The 17,401-nt window shown below is 42.4% G+C and overlaps 1 protein-coding gene across 1 annotated transcript in view; it reads left to right on the top strand.

The window, feature by feature from the left end:
• The window catches only part of dek (DEK proto-oncogene), a 35,285-nt gene extending 18,700 nt beyond the window's left edge, over positions 1–16,585 (top strand). The window contains exons 13-29 of the mRNA XM_080768258.1: positions 7–23; positions 534–662; positions 779–883; positions 2,303–2,393; positions 4,550–4,648; positions 5,861–5,975; positions 6,892–6,930; positions 7,413–7,511; positions 7,601–7,710; positions 8,073–8,167; positions 9,212–9,347; positions 10,725–10,811; positions 12,532–12,670; positions 13,251–13,286; positions 14,507–14,646; positions 14,730–14,798; positions 15,473–16,585. Coding sequence (XP_080624384.1) covers positions 7–23; positions 534–662; positions 779–883; positions 2,303–2,393; positions 4,550–4,648; positions 5,861–5,975; positions 6,892–6,930; positions 7,413–7,511; positions 7,601–7,710; positions 8,073–8,167; positions 9,212–9,347; positions 10,725–10,811; positions 12,532–12,670; positions 13,251–13,286; positions 14,507–14,646; positions 14,730–14,798; positions 15,473–16,075 — 2,109 coding nt within the window. The 3' untranslated portion in view covers positions 16,076–16,585. The remainder of the gene's footprint in view (positions 1–6; positions 24–533; positions 663–778; positions 884–2,302; positions 2,394–4,549; positions 4,649–5,860; positions 5,976–6,891; positions 6,931–7,412; positions 7,512–7,600; positions 7,711–8,072; positions 8,168–9,211; positions 9,348–10,724; positions 10,812–12,531; positions 12,671–13,250; positions 13,287–14,506; positions 14,647–14,729; positions 14,799–15,472) is intronic.
• Positions 16,586–17,401: the final 816 nt, after the last annotated feature.

Genomic DNA, 17,401 nt, shown 5'->3' with positions numbered 1-17,401 from the left:
GTGTAGATGTCCGATCGGTCTCAGTGAGTTTACACCTTGATTTTATGCAATTTGTCTATGTAATTACAATCTACCAAGAACACAATGCCAGCCCAGGTGTGATAGGGAAGCCTAGAATGCAGGTAAACTATTAACCAGAGAATGTTTGAAGCTACATGTCTGTGGTACACTGATCATCTGACCATCTATCTCAAATGGTGGAGTTTTTAAGAGCGGATGAGGCAGAAGGGTTGGGGAGACCCAGAGGATTTGATGAGGGATAGGATGCAGGAAAACTGCATGTATTGTATACACAGATGGGCCCATGGGTTTGCAGCAGGGTTCGTAGTCCACATTCCCTCCGTATCACCCAGAGCAGACGGCTGTCAAACGGTGTCAGTGTTTAGTAGTAGCCTAATATGGGCAGTATTTGGGTGGAAGAAGTGAGGCTGCAGCAGGTTATCTGCTCGGACTCGGGACTCTCAGGTTGCGCTGATGACTGCAGGCAGTGCAGGATGGGAATTCACGTGTCATCCTGTGAATTAACTTTGTAGTCTGTTTCTTTTGGGTTCCTGGCTGCTCATGTGGGGACTGGAGGTGGCAGCCAAAGAGGCCCTGATGAAGGAGGGGGAGGATGTGGATGTGGGCATAGCCTTGGGAGTGTTCCAAATCACTATGGAAAGGTATGTGTGTGTGTGTGTGTGTGTGTACACTAACTGCAGTACTTGATGCAGGGCTTTGTTGCATCTCACTGAGGAACTTGCTCAAATCGGAGGGTGTGCAATACCTAACACAACAGTGGGAGGCAGCAGTACGTCGACGGGCGTCCATCCTGCCGGAAAGTCAACGGAAGAAGAACGACAACAACATCACGATGCGCACACTTCTCTCTAGCTTGTAAAAGGTAAACTTTTTACGCTAACTAGCGAGTTCCGCTCTATGGTTCCGCCGCATGCGATCGCTTTTTACACTGGTAATGCTTGTTAGTAAATGTAAATCCCTTCGCTTGCCTAGTTGCCACGCCCACGGCACTAGCGGTACAATGATTGATAGATGCCTCCTACAAATTACGTAACTGTTGTGTTATTACAATTAATTTCCGGTGCGACAGCGACTTTCAGCTATAATGTAATGGTGTAATACTTACACCAATGTAACACTGTAGCAACAAGCTAATGTTATTGTCTCCACCAGGCCGAAGGCATGGAGACGAGAGTTAGCTCTGGTCCATCTTTAATTAAGAAGTCCTTAAAGGACCACTTTTCAAACTATCTTCATATAATTGGTCCTCACTAATGTTCATGTAGCCCCGATACGATACGTTCCCAGTCATTAGCTCCAAAATCATCTCGGAGCACAGAATGAGCGGCTCATTAGCTCCGAGCTACAGAATGAGCGTACCAAGAAAGCCTGTGGCTTGTTTCCATTTGGGATCCTTCTAGTGTTAGTGACCTCTCCTGGTGAAGTGCAATATTGCACTTCATGTAAGCATAGAAAGTAAATATATTATTTTATAATATATTATGATTATACATACATGATTCAATGGCCTTCATATTTTTTGTTACATTAACAAATTAAACACAAATGTGTTTAATTAATCACAAGGGTCAAGTTTAATATTTTGTACTGCACAGATTCAAATTGCAATGTTGAATAAATAACTTTTAGTAATGATATAGATTGGTCACTGTCGTCTATTGTATACTACTATACTATACTACTAAAGAGGAAAATAGTGGAAGAAGCTGAGATCAGATATAGATTTTTCTTATAAACATGCAAACGATTTTGACAATCAAAAATCAAGTGTTGTGGCATTGTAGTCATATTCTTTGGAAAAAAATTACATTTAGTATTTGTCATATTTTTTTTGTCTGAAATGTTTTAGTATTAGTCTAGTTTTAGTCGACTAAATCTACAGTTTATTTAGTCGACTAAAATGCATTTTGGCGGGCTGTGATAGTGTCGTAATGCCTGATTTATACTCAACTGTGTGCTAAAAATAGCCGATCTACAAGCTCACGTGTCGCAGCGCGCCCACGTTTTGAGCTTGTAGATCGACTATTTTCGGAGGGTGACACCCGAGCGCAACCAAACATAAAATGACTTGTCTTTTAATTCTACTGGATCTCTTCTCCAGTAGTCCCCCTCTATCAGTTTTTTGTTGTCAAAATATTTTTTAGTTTGGGCGCCTAAATGTACACTGCTGTACAGTATCTTAGGTATTCACTGGCTGTTGTCTCTTGCAGACCTACATTAGACGGTTAAATGTCTTTGATAAGATGACCTTGTTTGACCTTCCTGTCTCGTCTCTCGCCAGGACGACGACTTCCTGGGAACGTATTTTGAGCTCCTCCCACCCGTCCACACCCGTGGAGATCCCCGTCCATCTCCGCGACATGTTGGATAAGGTGCGCTGCGCCTGCCTCGTTCTTACCGTCTGTCACCATTACAAATTTAAGATGACGATTAATTGTCACACAAATAATTGCAATTAACGATTTAATTCTGGGTTTTTTTTGCATTAAACAATGGAACATTACAATATATATTTCTGTTTGCCTTTTAGGCTTCGTAATCACAATTTTAACACAGCAGATATGACAAATTGATTGATTGTACAGTATGCAGAATGGGTACATCTCAAACGAAAGCACAACTCAATACAAAAACTGTTACTGTGGACAACACACTGGTAACGCATTACACAGTAAACATATACAGTAAGGGGAAAAGGGGGTGGGGCGATTCAGATTTTACAGGGGCCAGTTTCGAATTGCAGCCGTCTGTAGGTGCCCTTTGAGCGGTTTGGAAGGATTCAAGGGATTCACATTTCTTGATGGCTGTTGGTAGGGTGTTCCATATTTTGGTGGCATAGGAGCAAAATGAATTTAGTCCCTTGTTTGTGCCGAATCTGGGTTGCACATGGTTTGTTGAACTCTCTCTGGTGTTGTGGGTGTGGACTTCGTAGACATTAAGTATTTAAGTACATGGGTATCTTGGTGGTGTGTGGACCAGACCCATTGCAAGATGCTGTACTCTGTCGTCAACCCGAAGCCATTTCAGCCTGTCAAAATTGGCAGGGGTGAGGTGGGTTCAGGGAGTGAGGCCAAGTAGTAGACTGACCAGTTTATTTTGGGAAGTCTGGAGCCTTGTTTTAAGGGCCTTTGAGGTGCTGTGGTACCAAGAGGTGCATGCATAGTCAAGAAACCTTGTACAAGGGCTCCTGTTAGGGTATTCAAGGTGTTTTTGTTGACCAGTGCGGAGATCCTGTATAGGAATCTTGTACCTTAGTTGACTTTTTTGATTATGTTGGTGGCCATTTTATCACCGGAAAGATTAGCCTCCAGGATGGAACCTAGGTAGGTAATTTGATCTTTTCGTGTGATAATGTTGTCACCCACTCTAACCAAGAAGCCATCTGCCTTGCTGAGATTACTATTTGATCCAAAGAGAATGGATTCAGTTTTTCCCAGGTGTAAAGATAGTTTATTATCAGCGAGCCAGGTGCCGATTCTACCGAGTTCAGAGCTGAGGGCCTTTTCAACCTGCAGTTTGTTCCTGTTTGAGACCAGCAGTGCAGATTAATCTGCGAACAGGAACAAGGTGCAGTCACAAGCTGATGTCATGTCGTTTAGATATATATAAGAACAGTAAAGGCCCTAGTATGCTTCCTTGTGGAACGCCACAGCTCACTGGGGGGGGGGGGGGGGGCTCTGGACAGGGCCCCTGCCCAGGGTCCATATGGAGCTGGCCTGTTCTGACATTCTGATATTCATAGACTCCATATTTGGGCAGGGGGGCCGTGGCTCAGTGGTCCAGGCACCTTGGCCGGTAGTCCGAGTCTGGCAGTGTGCCACGGGTTCACATCCTGATCCCGACGGCCTTTACTGCATGATGTCACCCCCCATCTCTCTCCCCCATTTCCTGTCAGCCTACTGTCTGTCCCTCTATAAAAAATGAAGGCGAAAGGCGCAAAAAGAACACAGCTACACAATACCAGAGCCATAGAGTAAGACAGAGTTGCGACATTGAGGGGGCAGAAAACAGCCTGGTCAGTACTCGCACGAGCCCATAGACTCCAATGCATTCCGTAAACTTCCGGTTGTCCCTATTCAATACCAGTAAGACGCGCAAACGCGGGAAGCGAACGCAGCTGAGACCCTGCAGATCATGTCTGTCTGTCTGTCTGTGTGTCTGTCCCGCTGTTACTGTATATGTGGACCTGGCCCCTTTTGTGCCCATATATGGAGCTGAGTGGACCTGGCCCCTTTTGTGCCCATATATGGAGCTGAGTGATTGCTGATGCAACACACTCCATATTTGGATAGCGGGACAGACAGACAGACACACAGACACACAGACAGACATGATCTGCTAGGTCTCATAGTAAGTGCTCATTGCGTTCGCAACAAGTCTATGTAGAAGAGCCTGGCCCCATGCAGTGAACGGAGTTGTCGTAATTCTGTCTTACCCTATGGCTCTGCACAATACTGTGTTCCAGCCTGAATCACTGCGTTGCGTGAATCTGAATTCAACTCATAAAAACCATACCTGCCATTTTCAGAGTCTGCCTCCATACCTTAGGCTTAGGAGGATCTCTGCCAACAGTCTCCAGGACAGGGTCGATGAGTATTGCTTCCTTGGGCCCTCTGTCTGCCAGCAGGTATGTACTGCCTACTGACTCAAATAACTGAACAGAAATGTGATGACATTGAGTATGTGGTGATGGAGTAGATCATTTATTCAAGTTACTGTTACAATGAATTGAACTTTAAAGATACATTTATATTTTAAATATATTGGGAGGTCTGCCATTCTGCACTGAAATTGAGGACGGCAGGATACGGGGAGAGGCCGTTGTGATTGAATGGAAGGTCCTGAAAATTTGAGGACTGAATTGGCGCCAAATTTGAGGTGACTGGCACTGTGATCGGCCGCTGTGATTGGCTGGAAAGTGTGCCATTCTGCACTGTGATTGTCTGAGCATCGCATAACGGGTGTGCCATAGGGGACACCTGTGGCAGATAGAGAGATGTCATCAGACATTGCGCAACACAACGAGATTTCCCTTTTCTCCTCAGTGGCTGGAGCAATCAATCTGAATTCAGGAATTGACAATGCAATCCTGGGGAGAGTGGTTGCCTATATTGGCAATATGAATATAATACATAATTACATGATGTCACTGTATATTGTCCAATCATAGGAGGATAAAAATGTGTATAAATGTAATCCAAGTAAAGGTATGTCATATCCCTGAACGGCTATGGACTAGTGCAAAAATAATTGTGATTATCTCAAATAATTGCAATTAGATGATTATGTAATAATTGTGACAGGCCTAGCAGCACCCCAGGATCGAACCCACAACCCTCCATTCACCAGTCAGCCACGCAACGGGCATGCCACGAAAGTAATTTACAGGTTTTCTCTGTGGTGTTTATTATCTTTGTGGCAGCTGATCCTCAAACCAGTCCGAGGAAATTAACCAGTTGCTGCTTCGGACGTAATTTGTCACGTGATTTTTTTCCTCACTGAAGCAAGCTTCGAAGCAGTTGTTCTATGTACATTTAGTTTCCGTTTTGAAGCGTCTGTCTGCGCTTCAATATCAGACTGCCATCACTAGGTCCTTCCAGAGCCTCGGAGAGAAAGTTGCGCCACCTCCGTTCACTTCATCGGGCCAGTCCAATGGCGATAGACTATTGGCGAGTAGTAACAAAGGCCTGAACCGGAAGTTGACATAATTAATTAGAGTCTATGGGCTTTATAGTGACAAACATCATGAACCACAGGACCGGGACTGTTTTCGGCCTCCTCATTGGCGGAACTTTCCTTTCAATGGCTCTGAGTCATTCATACTCAATTCATGCTACAGGAAGAACTAAGCAGTGCCGGCATGAGTGAAGACAGGGAGGACACAGAGAGCGCTCCTCTGCAGTCAGAAGGGGACATCGATGAAGTGGAGGTAGACCAGCCAAATCCAATTAAAGGTACAAGCTGGTATCCTGTATTCATTCTGCTCATGCTCGGTACACAAGTCCAGGGTCCAGAGTTGGCCATGGTGTTTTAGGGATGGTTTCGCTCTTTGAATGGGTTGTGGGGTCCACAATAATGCCCATGATTGGCTACCTTAGGTCATCACCAGTGTTTTGTACATTCCTTTTCGGGTTTATGATCCAGTTGGAGCAGATGATATCGTTACGCGTCATGTTGTAGTCATTGTTTTGTAGTCATCAGTCTGGAACTTCCTTTCCCTCAAACCGATCCCACCCCCCAAAAAAGCTGCAGTCTACGAGTGAACGAGTCACACTTTTATTGGGGATGTTCCTGATTGAGGCGTTCCGGCCTAAAATAAATAGTTAAAAAGAAAAAACAGTACCCTTTTACGAAACTGCTTAACATTTAAAAGGCTTGAATTACAGTTCTAACTTGTTTTTTCATCACAGTGGTGAGATAGGCAATTGCAAGAAAAAGTGGAAATACATTATCCAGGCACACACTATGACAAGTGCAAGAAGGATATTAGGTACTGTTTACTTAATCTCACTCCCGGTAGATTTATGACGATTTATGACTTGCAATGGTTTAAACTCGTCCCACCTCCTGCAATATGTTCCTGGGGACATGAATACAAACAGAAAGACAGCATGGGGGGTGGCAGGATTTGACCATTTCAGCACCAGAGGTATGAAGACAGTGGGCGGGGCTAAATGCTGATTAGCAATAGATGCCTATTTAGATTATGACGTTTCTAAATTACATTCTCCTCCGCGAGACTGTGAATTAAACTGTCACTAATTGACAAAGGTAACCAAATGGGCCCATAAGGGTTCTTTTGATTACATTTGTACATGGTGCTGACAGACCATACTGCCCGGTCACTAAGTCTGTCCTCTTGCCTTGTAGGGCGCAGAAGGAAGAAGAAGACCGCTTCATGGTCCCATGGTACGGTATGAGATTAAGTAATAACAAATCTTGTGTGTGTGTGTGTGTGTGTGTGTGTGTGTGTGTGTGTGTGTGTGTGTGTGTGTGTGTGTGTGTGTGTGTGTGTGTGTGTGTGTGTGTGTGTGTGTGTGTGTGTGTGTGTGTGTGTGTGTGTGTGTGTGTGTGTGTGTGTGTGTGTGTGTGTGTGTGCGTGTGCGTGTGTGTGTGTGTGTGTGTGCAGCCTGGTGACGCCAAGTTAGGGCAGCATTCTCCCAGTGGGCTCTACCTGAACCACAGATGTAAGATCAGACATTCTGGGGCTAGTAGATTTAGTTTTGGTGTATAATAGAGAGGGTGAAAGAGTAGACCAAGGGCAGGGTAAAGTGGTTATGGCTGTGGTGTATTTGAGTTATTCTCTTATATCTTACTCCTAGCATAAAGCAGGCACACAGCACATAAAGTGTCTCCTTTACCCCCCCCCCCCCCCCCCCCCCCCCTTGCAGACATTGGTGACGCTCTTGAGGGTAAGCGAATAAAGAAGACTGTTGAAAGACTTCATTATCAACGCCACAGCATCCCAAAACGGTACAAGGTTGAAAATGGTAAGCCCCTTGGTGATTCTGAATACTTATTCTAAACACTATTTTACAAGATCAAGATTGAAAATGCTCTCTGATATCTGTTCTGTTAGGCAGAGGACTTAAACTGAGGGACATTCCATGGATTAACGACCACATTACAAATATGAACAGAAGTGAACTGAAACCTCTCCACACCGTTCTTTTTGGCACACCAGGAAAGGTAAATGCATCTGGGTGCTTGAAGGGGCTGAGACATAATGCCATTTTCTTCTGACAAGCTTTTCAAGTAGGGAAATGGCAATGTTATTACTTATTTGACTTGTAGTTCAACTTCTTACTAGCCCCAATGTAAACTCTCCCTCGGCCGCTATGTAGCTCTGAGATGAGGTTCCACTGACCCGGGTACAGCTAAAGCGGTACTAGTACTACGATGCACAATTCTTACCTTTTTCTGCACATTGTATCTAAAAATCACACCTGTGTGAAGTGAGGGGCGCTAATATACCGGTATTACTCATGTTGATTAGGTGATGTAATCACACACTTTGTGGTAATCGTGATTCTTGTTATTTATTTTATTAGAAGGCCTCAAGGAGGAATGACGTGCGTCAATTTAATGGTTTCATTTTCGAGGTGGACAGTGAACCCTACATCAGAAGGCGACAGAAAATGATCAGGTAGGTTCCAATTTAATGATCAGACATCTTAAGTTGCATTGTATGATATGTGGCCCCTACAATAAAGAGGGCAAAAAAAGTGATGTTTGGAACAAGCCAAGTTGAATGCTGAAATAAGCAATTATTTTTGATAACTTTGAATCAAATGAACCCATAATGCTCAGCTGAAGTCTACTATATACTGTACATCTGCTGACTTGGGCCGCCACATCTTTGTGTGATAGGAATGTTTTACACTACACTAACTACTTGAACCCTAGCATCCCCATTCTGCGAGGAACATTTGCCTATCTCAGAGACGAAGAGTTCTTATAATTGTCATGGGAGCCCGCCCTGCTAGGGTCATCTTTTATATCCTACCTGGCAGGTTAAAACAAAAGCCACAAGATTAGCATTTGAATGCCTGAACTGCGAGAACGTAAACGAGGACAGGCAATGTCCACCACCGTCCCGGACAGGTAGGAGTCAGGACAAAAGAGGTGTTACAAATTCTTCATGTAGGCTCGAGCCCCGCAGCCCCCACAGAGATGACGTCACTGGCCTATCTGCATTTGACCTCGCAGATCAGACCAATTCAGAGCCAAAGGTCATGTTTTGAGGGTTTAAGACAAGTGTTTTTACGATGTAAACGCCAAATATCTCAAAAGATATGTTTACCGGGGGAAGTGTGTCAGCACAATGTTCCGTTATTTAGTTGTTGGTAGTTGAATATAGCTTGTTTTCAACAAAAACGGGTCTGGGGACAGAAAAAAGACAGTTCAGTGTTACCTCACTAGAAAGTGTTTCCACCACAAGCAAAGATATTTGTATGCCTCCAGTTGGAAACGTGCCCCTTTCTGTGATTCTATACTAGAGCTTACAAATCACATTTGAAATCCATTGAGGCTATCCACCAGTGAGTGACCACCACTAAGACAGAAATGATGCTCTCCTATAGCAAGCATTAGTGAGGACAAATACAGACGGAATTTAATTCATGCCTAGTACTTTGAGAGCAACTTTGGGTGAAAATATTATATCTTGTTTATTTTTGGTGTACTGTAGATCCTTTCAAGGCACAACACTGAAAGTCATCTGTAACATGCTGATGATCGTGACGAGTTATAAAGTGAAGTCTAAATTGGTTGACAGGATATTGTCATTCCTAAACTGTCCCAGAATCCCGGAAAATATGGAAACGGTAAGTTGTTCCCTCCAGAACATTTTCGATTTTTTTATAACCTTTTGAATTGGGATGCTTGTCTGAACAACTGAGGCTGGTGGAAAAGAATCATCTTGTAAATTCATTTTTGTCTCCAACACACTATACATATGTTTTGGAAAGTGCTTTACCTGCATGTTAAGGCCCATGGCGCTATTGGACACACCTTTTCTGTAGTGTGGACAAACAAACATGCTAAATTAAACTGGCCTTGTTAACTTAAAATTAACAGGGCCACCAGTCTTTCAAGGTCAGGCTGAGTCGGCAGTATAATACTCCCAACTCAAAAAAATTGTGCTTCACTAAAAAGGTTGTCACCATTGCATTACTTCTGTTGCCACTTACATTGAGATTTTTTTGTTTTTAATTGAATTTAGAGTTATTTGATTTTGTGTTATAGTTTTACTTCACTGTTATTCCTACATAGCCTGATTTTCTAATTTCAACACCAAATTTAACTGCTGGTGTTTTTCACTAACCTTTGAAGAATCAATATTGTACGTTGTTCCATTCCACGCACTGGTGCCTTAAAATGGCGGGCACGAAAATAATCTATGATCGGTCCGGGGAAAAAAAGAGGCGATCATATCGTGCTGTGTCGTCCCATAGGAATCCATTGTATGGGGAATTTCCACTGGCCCCTATAGACCGATTCACAGAGGGGTGCCCTGGGCGCGGCCATTACTGAGGTATAATCCATGGAGCAGGTGTGCCAGGTGTAGCTAATCAGTGCTGTTGCGCTTAATGGTACACCTCAGTAATGGCCGCACCCACTCAGTTCACGCGGGTGTGATATTTTTTTAATCGATTTAAAATCAAGGACTTCAGGCTATGGTTACATGTGCATGCATGCTGGTTTACAACTGTTCCTTTCTTTAGTATTTTCCCCCTCTAAGTAATGGATATTTCAATGAATCTTGAAATAAATTTGGAATTTGTTTTTAACTAATATTTTTGAAATACTAATAATGCACGAAAAGCTGAAACACCTCACTAATGCCACTGGATACAGTACAGTTTTCTCAGATCTACAAGCTCAAACGTGTTACCGTAAGTACAGTACACGAAGTAGTACTGTGCTGTACAGTACTACGAAGAACAGTAGAGTACTATGAAATACAATACAGTACTACAATGAACAGGACAGTACAGTGCTATGAAGAACAGTACAGTACTACGAAGAACAGTACAGTACTATTAAGTACAGTACAGTAATACGAAGTGCAGTACAGTACAAGTACTATGAAGTACAGTATAGTAGTAGAGTACTACAAAGTACAGTACATTACTACGAAGTACAGTACAGTACCGACAGCACCACTCGCTTCAGACGGGCCTGATTTTTTTCTATTACAGCCCAGTAAGAAGAATGCGGTTAAGAAAGCAACACCAGACAGTAGCAGTAACAGCAAGAAAGCTACAAGTACAGTACCTAAGAAGAAGGTAAGATGGTATTAGAAGGCTGTCTTGAAAATTGAAATCATGTTGGCAAACACATTCATCACCCTGTGCAATAAATCTATAACTACTAATTTAACACAACGGATGCGCCAGCATATTTCAAAATATAGGCGCTAGAGTGCCGGCGGATATGGCAGATTTTACTCTGAAAGGTCCCCCCCCCCCCAACAAAAAATGTGTTAAGTCTAAGAGATGGTGTTAAGTCTAAAAGATGGTGTGATGTCTAAGAGATGGATTGCCCCCTTCTCAGTGGCAGGAGCAATTGATCTGAATTTGCACACGGGCATTGACCAATAACCATTACTGTAGCAATGCTCCAAATAACGCCTGTATTTAATTTCCCAACATTTATGCAGTTTTTCTTTTAATCGATTTAAAATCAAGGACTTCAGGCTATGGTTACATGTGCATGCATGCCGGTTTACGTCCGTCCGCATACAGCCGTATAGCTCAGTTTTGTTAGCAGCATGTTTACTCAATGATATGGAGGGGTTGAGACGACAGCACAGGATGAGGGCTCTGAGGAAGGGGTGACTTTAAGGCTTCAACTGTTCCTTTCTTTAGTATTTTCCCCCTCTAAGTCAGGGGTAGGCAACCTTAGGCACCAGTGCCAACATTGGCACAAAGGAGGGTGTTCACTGGCACACTGGCAAGTGTGTGAGAGAGTATCTTTGGTTTTAAATAAACTATTTTAAAAAATGCAGTCAAATAAATGAAGTCCCTCACATTTGTGTGTAAATTACATCCTGCATTCTACATTCATTAAAACTGAACTCTGTTATTGCCCTGACTAATGATCATTATAACAATGTGAAAGAAATATTTAAAAAGAAGGAAAAACTTTATATTTGTGGACAAGCAAAATATGAATTTTTCATGTGGTGTCATTATTTAATTAATTAATGTTGATATGGCACAATGACGATCTAGAAAATAAAAACATGGCACTTCATTTAAAAAAGGTTGCAGACCCCTGCTCTAAGTAATGGATATTTCAATGAATCTAATCTAAATTTGGAATTTGCTTTGAACTCATGACATTTTTTTATTAATATTATTTTTGAAATACTAATAATGAAAATCAACATTTAGGAAACGGAACATAAAAGGGTCTTTAGTCGTGAACCGTACAAATTGGTCCACGATCCACATATGGGACCCTCCCCTGTTTGATTTAACCCATTTAGATCTGAGGCCTGACGTTTTTTGAGTGGTGCAGCCACTCCATTGCGTAGCTATGTGTGTCCCTATACGTGTCCCTGTGTCTGTCCATCTGTCCAAGCACGAAGAGCTGAAACACCACTAATACCACAGGATGGTAGTACAGTACAGTTTTCTCAGATCTACAAGCTCAAACGTGTTACCGTGCAAGTACAGTACACAAAGTAGTACTGTGATGTACATTACTACGAAGAACAGTACAGTACTATGAAGTACAGTAGAGTACTATGAAATACAATACAGTACTATGAAGAACAGTACAGTACAGTAGAGTACTATGAAATACAATACAGTACTACAAAGAACAGGACAGGGCAGTACAGTACTATGAAGTACAGTACTACGAAGAACGTTACAGTACTATTAAGTACAGTACAAGTACTATGAAGTACAGTACATTACTATGAAGTACAAGTACTACGAAGTACAGTACCAACAGCACCACTCGCTTCAGACAGGTCTGATTTTTTTTCTATTACAGCCCAGTAAGAAGAATGCGGTTAAGAAAGCAACACCAGACGGTAGCAGTAACGGCAAGAAAGCAACACCAGGCGGTAGCAGTAACAGAAAGAAACCAACACCTACACCAGGCGGTAGCAGTAACCTGCAGAAAGCTACAGGTACGAAAAACGGGTAACCAGATCCTCAAGACCAAAGCCAATCACTTGTATTGTAGATTATCTTTCACTCAATAGGAACTGCCCCTGTCGCAAGTTGATGATGTCATACAGTATGTCCATGTGTGTCCACTGTCCAGCGATATGGACCATCAAATTGCTTTGATGCTCGTATTAACCGTAGGAAGTATTATTTTTATTTTTATTAGCACGTTCATTCCATACATTCCATAGGGCTAGACCACACATGAACATATGACATCATCAACTTGCGACAGGAGCAGTCCCTATCGAGTGAAAGATTATCTTTTTATGAAAGAAATAACATATTTAAGGTGGTTTTTTTATTTTAGTTGTAGATGGCACGTATAATGTTTTAAGGCATATTTGTCTTATTAGCCAGGGTTCCTTTTAACATATTTTTTATGACACTTGAAAATACAGATGAGAAGAAATTGTACAGATGCTAGGTTAATTGTTTACTTGGTATATAATCCGATTCTTTGAGACCCTACATTCATTGTTCTTCTCGCTGACACCACTTGTGTATCTAACTATTTATTCTCTGTGGTTTGTTGACTAGGGTTCTTCCTTCCTTACACGAATGGATCTCACACTTGTAAGTTGATCTAGATAAGACCGTCTGCTTAATGCCTGCCCTAGATTGTAATTGTAGCTATACGACTTATCATTAATTTATACGGTCAAAAATAGATCTGCAAGTTTATAACGTTTCACATTGCAACCTGTTTTGAGCTTGTTTATCTGCTATTTTCGTGAGCTTGTAGATCGGCAATGAAGAAGAACAGGTTGATAATGATATGATGAAAGCAACGTGTTCCAGCTTTGTTCAGTAGCTCCACACGTCCCACACTCCTCTCCCTTCTGGCTCCCAAACTAAGAATGAACTAAGAATTGGAACTGCAGATCCCTCCCAATCTTCCTCCGTAGTCTGAAGACTCACCTCTTCAGACTCCACCTTAGCCAGTAGCACTTGCCCTAACCTCGACGACCATGCAGGCTTATGCAAAGACTCAAAATGTACTGTAGATGTTATGCATGTTATGTAGCCAGATGCCAGGTCATTCTATAGTGTTTATAGTTTCAATGTACAGATTATTGGTTGGTAGTGGTTGATCCAAGATTACTATTTCTATGTATTTGATGTATTAACTTGTGGTGTTCTTGCTTACTGCAAGTCGCTATGGATTAAGAGCATCTGCTAAATGCCTAAATTGTATGTTGCTGGTGTTGTGGTAAGAAGACAAACTTAAAACGCAGCTCTATTTGACATCGAAAAGGCCTTTCCTTGGTAATTAAGAGATGGGGACAAAGCAATATCCAAACTGTACTTAAATAATTCAGTTTGAATATGTGTACCACAGTCTTGCAGGAAAAGCCCCCAAAGGATTCATCATTCTTGTGCTTGAGAAACAGCTACAATCTCCCTGAGATTTGACAATCTCAGGGAGAAAAGCAGCACATGGGGAGGGAGCTAAAAGCTCAGAAATATAATTGGATATTAAAGATATTTTTGGGGCCTTTTTGCCTTTATTGATAGAGTAAGTGGAGACAGGGAACGAGGAGAAGGAGACATACACCAAAGTTTGTCAGGATTGGGACTCGAACCTGTGATGCTCTGTCAGGATGCACTAGGAGCCAGGGTGCCCAGACTGCTAAGTCAAGCTAATGAGAGAAAATAATTGTATTAAGGAGCCAGTGGTAAGAAGTGCAGGGTAGCTAGAACGTGACTATTAAACTCACAATCAGTAGTTACAATGGTGTCAAATAATTGTAGTGTGGTTTCACTCTTGTTCTTATTTATTACTTCTGTAACAGTGGAGAGTTCAGATGATGATGCGCCATTGATTAAATTGAAAAAGAAGCGCCTGTCTAATGAGCAGCTGATAGAGACGGTCCAGAAAGTGCTGAAGGAAGCCAATCTGGAGGAGATAACCATGACACAGATTTGCCAGAAGGTAACTATTTCTAAATTGTTAAGTTAAACTGTCATTCAAAATGAAGCATTTATGTTGTTGAATTTGAATGATGTCTGTTTTAGGTATATGACACGTACCCAGACCTTGATCTAACCCATCGAAAGGACTATATCAAAGAGACAGTCAAAATGGTGAGTGCCCTCCCCACAATATCTATGGAGTCCAGTTGAATAAAAGCCAAGGAGTGAATGTAGAAAAGATTCAGTCGATCCTTACTTGAAATTATATATTCAATGCTAAATTTTTGAGTGGTGCAACCACTCCTACAGCCAGCAATGTCCATGTACCTATTTGTGTACGTACGTCAATGAGCACCAGTGGTGTGCGCATGCGTGCGCGTGCACCACTGGTGTGCGCACGCACCCGCACCCGTGTGTGTAGTGCCGTGCATGTGCGCGTGCACCACTGGTGTGCGCACGCACCTGTGTGTGGATGTTGTTGCTACATAAATAGCGTCAATGCTAGCGAGCTAAAATATAGCCATCCTTGCTCTAGAAAGCACCAATGTTTCCATCTAGACCACCGGATTATCAGCAAAGACGTCCGAAAATCGCGCTAATTGACCAAACCATGGAGAGCTCCGTAGATTATGAGTTATTCAGCTTTTAGTCTGCCTGTATAATGGGAGGTGGACGGCAGCGCGCATGCGCGATCCATAATAAAGCTAATCTAACGGAGGAGAGCGAGAGAGAGAGAGAGAGAGGAGTTGCACCACTCGGTTCACACAGGTGTGATTTTTAATTGATATTGGGGGCTTTGAGTGTAACACTGAAATTCGTTTTCATGCCTTATTTTCCCTCTTTAGATAGCGAGTGCCTTATTGTTGGTATCAGCCGGTAACAGGCAGGAGTATGTCCCCGTCAACACGCAGGAGTCTGTCCCCGTTAACACGCAGGAGTCTGTCCCCGTTAAGGAGTCTGCGTGGAGAACACGCGTGGAGAACACACCGAAGTCTGTCCCCGTTATAAGGAATAACGATGGATGGTTTGAGGTGGAGTCTGTCCCCATCAACACGCAGGAGTCTGTCCCCATTAACACGCAGGAGTCTGCATGGAGAACACGCGTGGAGAACACACCGAAGTCTGCCCCCGTTATAATGAATAACGATGGATGGTTTGAGGTGGAGTCTGTCCCCGTCAACACGCAGGAGTCTGTCCCCGTTAAGGAGTCTGCGTGGAGAACACGCGTGGAGAACACACCGAAGTCTGCCCCCGTTATAATGAACAACGATGGATGGTTTGAGGTGGAGTCTGTCCCCGTCAACACGCAGGAGTCTGTCCCCGTTAACACGCAGGAGTCTGTCCCCGTTAAGGAGTCTGCGTGGAGAACACGCGTGGAGAACACACCGAAGTCTGTCCCCGTTATAATGAATAACGATGGATGGTTTGAGGTGGAGCGTGACACCTAACTTCCAGTACTTACCTCACAACTTTCCACACCCCAGCTGTGCTACTCATGCACTGAGTTGGCGGTGCCCGGTATTTAACCCATGACCTTGTGGTCCAAAGGCGAGAGCTCTACCGACACTAAATAAATAAATATAGTTAATCACTTAAAAATATACGGTAGGATCACAACAGCTGAACTGTGTGAGGGAATGTTTGGACATGGACCCGCTTTCCAGGTGTCACTGACTCAAACTGACTGATCTATCCAGAAGATGCATTGTGAATATACACTGGCAGCTATGTCTTGTTCCACCCCTTGTCCCTAAACTTATTTGCCATTTTTTACTATTTTAAAACATTTTAAAAAGTTCAAATAGCTGATGTACAAGCTCACAATGTGTCAATGTAGATTGGCTAGTTGAACTATTTTAAAATGGCAAATTAGTTTAGGGATAATGGGTAAGGGGTGGCACAAGATAGGGTCCTTAGGGCTCCATTTTCGTCATCAACCCTTATCCCTAAACTTCTTTGCCTTCTTTTACTATTTTGCAAAACATTTTTGCATAGTTAAAATGGACAGTCTACTAGCTCACAACGTGTCAATGTAGATTGGCTCGTTGAACTATTTAAACATGTTTTTCAAAATAGTAAAAAAAAAGGCAAAGAAGTTAAAATAGCCGATCTACAAGCTCAGATTGGCTAGTTGAACTATAAAAAAAAAATCGTATTTAGCATGGACAAAAATAGTAGCCTCACGTTGCGATACTAATATACCACTGCGCTGGGCTACGTAATCTGTACATGTTTCTGATTTATTAAACCTATTTTTGGTTAACACATTGCATCATTATTTTATGCCATTGCTTAAAATGTAATGGGATTTAATTTAACTGGAAGGACTTTGTTTAGTTACATTGTCTTTAGGTGCATCACTCAATTATCTGGTTGTTTTTTGCCAATTTTACAAGAAAATTGATTTACTTCTGCAAGAATACAAAATTAGCTTGAATTTTCTCAGAAAATCTACAATAAAGTCACTTTCTGTACAAAGACTTATAATAACTCCCAACAAATGGGCATACTTTATCCCTATCTTAATGTGACAATTTGCAACTGCTGTTTTAATATTTATTTATTTGAGTGAGTTTACATGGTCCCCTTTCCCTTCCTTCTAAAGGCCACTGCATACTTCACTTTTAGTGCCAAATTTAAATCTGTTCAGCCCGGGCACCCGAACCAAAATTATTTAGCCACTACAGTACATGTTTCGTGTTCCATTCACCTGCATCTGTTTTCTCCGCTCCAGGTAGGATTGCATCCAGCTCACTGATGTGCCATAGAAACCA

Source organism: Protomyctophum bolini (genome assembly GCF_963924005.1).
Source record: "Protomyctophum bolini genome assembly, chromosome: 7".
Lineage (NCBI taxonomy): Eukaryota > Metazoa > Chordata > Actinopteri > Myctophiformes > Myctophidae > Protomyctophum > Protomyctophum bolini.
Note: the sequence above shows the minus strand (reverse complement) of the source record. Positions and strands in the feature narration are given on the sequence as shown.